Source organism: Octopus bimaculoides, chromosome 14, assembly GCF_001194135.2.
Source record: "Octopus bimaculoides isolate UCB-OBI-ISO-001 chromosome 14, ASM119413v2, whole genome shotgun sequence".
Classification (NCBI taxonomy): Eukaryota; Metazoa; Mollusca; class Cephalopoda; order Octopoda; family Octopodidae; genus Octopus; species Octopus bimaculoides.
This window is the reverse complement of record NC_068994.1, coordinates 18,224,538-18,230,361: the sequence shown is the minus strand read 5'-3', so window position 1 is coordinate 18,230,361 and position 5,824 is coordinate 18,224,538. Positions and strand designations below refer to the sequence as shown.

Genomic DNA, 5,824 nt, shown 5'->3' with positions numbered 1-5,824 from the left:
CAAGTGAGGTCATTGCCAGTGCCGCTGGACTGGCTCCTGTGCAAGTGGCACATAAAAAACACTATTTGAGCGTGGCCATTGCCAGTAGCGCCTGACTGGCCCTCGTGCCGGTGGCATGTAAAAGCACCCTCTACACTCTCGGAGTGGTTGGCGTTAGGAAGGGCATCCAGCTGTAGAAACTCTGCCAGATCAGATTGGAGCCTGGTGTAGCCATCTGGTTCGCCAGTCCTCAGTCAAATCGTCCAACCCATGCTAGCATGGAAAGCGGATGTTAAACGATGATGATGATGATGATATATTTCAAATTTACAGAAAACAAAAGACAAAGACAGGTGAAGGAATAACAAGTAGGTGTATTAGTCTAATACTTGGAAAGAATAGAAAAGTCTTTGATATTTTGAGCCTACACACTTAGACAGAAAGAATTGAGAAGAAAAAAAGAATAGAAAGAGAATGAAAAATACAGAGAGAGAAAAAAAATGTGTAGGGATTACCAGTTCAACATGATGAAATGGTGAAATATATATGTGTGTGTGTTTGTGTTTGTTTATGTCCTTGTAACTTAGCAGTTTGACAAAAAGAAAGTAATAGAATAAGTACCAGGCTTAGAAAAAAATACTGGGGTCACCTAAAAGTTCTTCAAGGTGGTGCCCCAGCATGACCACAGTCTAATAACCAAAACAGATAAAAGATGCTGGACAACTTACCTAGCAGTATTTCTTCTGGCTTTATGTTCTGAGTTCAAATTCTTCCAAGGTTGATTTCACCTTTCGTCTTTTCAGGGTTGATAAAATCAGCACCACTTGAGCACTAGAGGTAATGTATTCAATCAGCCCCTTCCTTTCAATTTCAGGCCTTGTGCTATAGTAGAAAAGGTTGCCAGTAGTGCCTGACTGGCCCTCGTGCTGGTGGCACGTAAAAGCACCCACTATACTCTCTGAGTGGTTGGCGTTAGGAAGGGCATCCAGCTGTAGAAACTCTGCCAGATCAGATTGGAGCCTGGTGCAGCCATCTGGTTCGCCAGTCCTCAGTCAAATTGTCCAACCCATGCTAGCATGGAAAGCGGATGTTAAACGATGATTATGTGTCTCTTATAATTTCTTTCTTGTCCAAGCTTTCAATTTCTTTATTTTCCTGCTATAACATTTCAACATTTAAAGAGTCAAGAATCATTAACAATAGATATATTATAAGTGAAAGCACATGGCTCAGTGGCTAGAGCATTGACCTCACAATCACAATAGGTAGTGAGTTTGAGTCCCAGACCGAGTTGTGTGTCATGTTCTTGAGCAAGACATTTTATTTCCCATTGCTTCAGTTCACTCAGCTGTAGAAATGAGTTGCGACATCACTTGGTGCCAAGCTGTATCAGCCTTTGTCTTTCCCTTGGATAACATCAATGGCATGGAGAGGGGAGACTGGTATGCATGGGTGACTGCTAGTCTTGCATAAACAAACTTGCCCAGACTTGTGTCTCAGAGGGGAACTTTCTAGGTGCAATCCCATGGTCATTTACCCTTTATCCTAGGTATATTACAGGGTTAAGATGAGGGTGGTGGATTGGTAGAATCCTTAAACAGGAGGACAAAATACCATGCAGTATTTGTTTCAGGTCTTTACAATCTAAGTTCAAATCCTGCTAAAATTTTAATTCTGCCTTTCATCTTTTCCCAGAGAAAACTTAACCAATTATATCCCTCCCACAAAAATCAAAACTTGTGCTTATGCTGGAAATCATTACAGGGTTTTAAAATTAGAAAGGGACATCAGTGAATTTTACTAAGGAATTTACCAAATTTTAGATACCATAGAAAAGTTGTTCTATGTTGATAGTTGATATCACAAATTAAAGACAAAAAAAGAAAAAAACTCAGGAAATATATAACATTGTCCTGTGCAGGAAATTGATAACATCTAAGACAAACTAGTTGGGCAGTAGACATATATCCATTTCACAAATATTTCGTTATTTTGTAATTCTAACAAACATATCTAATCAGTAAACAACAAAATTATAAATTTCCCAAAAAATTTTTTAAATTAAAAAAAAACCAGAACTAATATTAATGAATGCGAACCTATACCTGAAAATAATTTTTGTACATTTTTTTTTCTGGGAAAAATAATCATCTAAGTTTTAATTAGATTTTCTCATAACTTAGCTGTAATGCTAGCTAAAGTATTTTGACAATGTTAATAACAATCTTTTGTTTACACTTTTAGGATTTTATGCTTTTGAAAGATTAGATCTACAAATTTTTGCTTCCAGTCCAAACAACAACAAAAAAAATACACAACAGCGTGCATTCCTAAATTATGCAAGGTTAATTATGTTGAAGACAAAATTTTGAATAATTCCTTTGCAATTAATTTAATAAAATATACACTTACAAAATGAAATACCATCTTTTATCTTTTGCTTGTTTCAGTCATTAGACTATGGCCATGCTGGAGCACCACTTCAAAGAATTTTTAGTCAAACTAGTTGACTCCTGTACTTATTTTCTTTTTAAGCCAGGTACTTATTCTATCAGCCTATTTTGCCAAACCACTAAGTTATGGGGAAGTACACAAACTGACACCGGTTGTCAAATGGCAATGGAGGACAAGCACAAAGACACACACACACACACGCACATGCACACACACACAGATACATATATACAATGGGCTTCTTTCAGTTTCCATCTACCAAATCCACTCACAAGGCTTTGCTCAGTCAGAAGCTATAGTAGAAGACACCTGCCCAAGGTGCCATGCAGTGGGACTGAACCCAGAACCATGTGGTGGGAAAGTAAGCTTCTTACCACACATCTATGCCTATGCCTTTAATTACGTAAAAAAAAAAGAATAAAAATACTTATTAATGTGGTGACAGAAAAAACTCTAGAAATTAATCATAATGACTCCTAAACTGGTAAAAATAACCAAATTATGATTTGAACAAAACAATGGAAACCTTATAACTAATCTATATAAGCTGTAATCCTCAAGTTCTATAATCTCTGTATAATCTCAAGAATGATATATTGGTTTCAAATTTTGGTACAAGGCCAGCAATTTTGAGGGATGGGGTAAGTCGATTACATAAACCCCAGTGTTCAACTGGTACTGATTTTACCAACCCCGGAAAGATGAAAGACAAAGTCGACCTCAACGGAATTTGAATTCAGAATGTAATGATGGACAAAATGCTGCTTATGTATTTTGCTTGGCACAGTAACAGTTCTGTCAGCTCGTTGCCTTAATTTAAAAAATAATATATTAAAACAAATTACAATGAATGTAGATTTTATTTATTTACCCATTTAAGATGGCTCACTGTTAATTGCAGAGCAATTAAGACAAGTATTGAAATCTTTAGCTCATTTTGTGAACAATCAGATCAAGTTAAGTCTTTGTTTGAAATTATTACAAATGGTAATCATACCTGGTGTGGTAGAATATTCCAGCTAAGCTTACATAGAAAAATTGAAGGAAAGAACCTTTGGAATAAAAAATAAAATTACAAGTAATCATAAAACTGTAATAGCTAAGTTAATATTATCATACTGAAATGCAAGGAACATCAAAAACCTAACAAGAAATTAATATAATGCTCCATTATTAACCCTTTAGCATTCAGATTACTCTGTCAAATGTAATTCTTATTTATTCATACTGTTTTGAATTAATCATGCATTATCTTGTAGCTTCAAGATTTCAATGATGTGATTGTATATTTTCAGAAGGACATTGTAGGGTAGGTGTAACAGGCCAGATCTTCACATTTTGAACATTAAAACAAGTAGAATATTTGGGCCAGATATGGCCAGTTTAAATATGTTTTTCACTAATTTAACTATTGTTTTTCATGGCACTCTGAGAAGATGGTGAAAGTAAAATTTTACTGAAACTGCAAAGAAACACAACAGTAAAATATGTAGACCAATATTCCAAAGACAAAAAGAAACATAAGACATAGGTAATTTCTTGTTTAATCCTTTAGTATTCCGATTAATGTAAAATGTAATATTTATAAACATTGTTTTAAATTAATCATGCATTATTTCGTAACAACAAGATTTCAATGATGTGACTTTCTATTTTTAGAATGACATTGTAGGAAAGGTGTGAGAGGCCAGATCTGACTGTTTTGAACATGAAGTATGTAGAATATTTGGGCTGGATATGGCAGGTGTAAATACTAAAGGGTTAATACCGTTAGCCACATAATACTGAACCAAATTTGAGAATAGCATGTAAGTTATGAAAGTTTTTTTTTGTATTAATTAGAAAGTAGTTAAATAAGGCTTATTGTATTTATACCTTTTGTAAAAGTATAAGCAATGCAAGAGAAGTATATTGGCTTCAACCAGCTAAATTGAAAACATTTTAATGTCTTGTTTTGTTGTAAACATACCTCTTACTCTGTGGTGCTTATTACAAGCTATTAAAAGATATTACAGTGAGAAAATGTTGAACTTCAAATGAAGAAAAAATTCATGGTAAATAAAGTTATTGGTTGCAAATAGAAAGTCAGCAGTTAAACCTAAACTAAGGAAAATTGTTTACTATAGTAAATATATAAAGTTTCGGAAATATTACCTGCTCTAAAGATCAACTCAGTTTTACAGAAAACAATCAAAGAATATAATGCAAAAATCAAGCATTTTCCATAATGGAAAGATATTAGAAATTTTTTTTTAAATTTAAAGAAATGTTTTTATTTCTTCATTTATTTTTGCATTTTGTTTTTAGTTGAAACACAAAATGAATAATTTCTTTTGCTTCATATAAATTTCATTAGATTGTAGTGAGTGAATCTGGAAATAGTTTGGGATATTTCCATAAGGTTGGCAGTGTTACCAGTTTGTCTTCTTGCATTAGTTTCTGCTCAATAATAAATAACCGATTCAGTATATCAGTTCTCTCCTTTCGGAATAGACCACCAGTCTTCAGAAATGTCGCCTGTAAACCAACAGCCTGCAAGGAACACAAATAATTTGTAAAATGGTGTTAAAGGGATAGGGTATTCACAAAACTAGATTTATTGCATTTTTATTTTATTACATGTTTATTACATTTATTACATTTTGTTACATGTTAAAGAAAATAAATTGAGAGAGATAAAATGTTGGATAGAATGGTTTTTTGCTTTGAGTTAAAATCCTACCAAGATCAACTTTGTCTTTCATCTTTCCAGAGTTGATAAAATATCAATTAAGTACTGGGGTTGATTATTTTCTGCCATCAGCCTGTCTGTCTGTCTCTTTCTCTCTCACTCAAAATCAAGCTACATTGCACTGATTGCATTGTAAGAAGGATTATGGGAGCTGCACACAGCATTCCTTTGTCTAGAAATGGAGAAAAGTTAAATGAGAGCCAAACAGCTTTTCTTCTCACAGGAAAACCTAGAACTATTCAAGGACAGACTGGTGTGTAACACAGCATGAAACAGAATTAACCCTTTTGCATTCAGATTATTTCATCAAATGTAATACTTGTTAATTCACATTGTTTTTTAATTAATCATAAATTATCTCGTAGCTTTGAAATTTCAATGACGTCATTGTTTATATTTAGAATGACATTTTAGGGTAGGTTTGAGAGGTCAGATTTGACCAGAAGAATATTTAGTTTAAATGCTAAAGGGTTAAAAATAATAATACTGACCAACTGCAAAATATTTTTGAGATTGAAATTTGTCTTCCTAAATAATTAATTGTAATTTATAATTTGGAAATTACTCTCTTTTACTTGTTTCAGTCATTTGACTGTGGCCATGCTGGAGCACTGCCTTTAGTCGAGCAAATCGACCCCAGGACTTATTCTTTGTAAGCCT

The 5,824-nt window shown here is 33.8% G+C and overlaps 1 protein-coding gene across 1 annotated transcript in view; it reads right to left on the bottom strand.

Moving 5' to 3' along the window:
- Positions 1 to 3,274: 3,274 nt before the first annotated feature.
- LOC106877636 (enolase 4) overlaps positions 3,275 to 5,824 on the bottom strand; it is an 87,240-nt gene continuing 84,690 nt past the window's right edge. Inside the window, exon 7 of the mRNA XM_014926583.2 lies at positions 3,275 to 4,965. Coding sequence (XP_014782069.1) covers positions 4,786 to 4,965 — 180 coding nt within the window. The 3' untranslated portion in view covers positions 3,275 to 4,785. The remainder of the gene's footprint in view (positions 4,966 to 5,824) is intronic.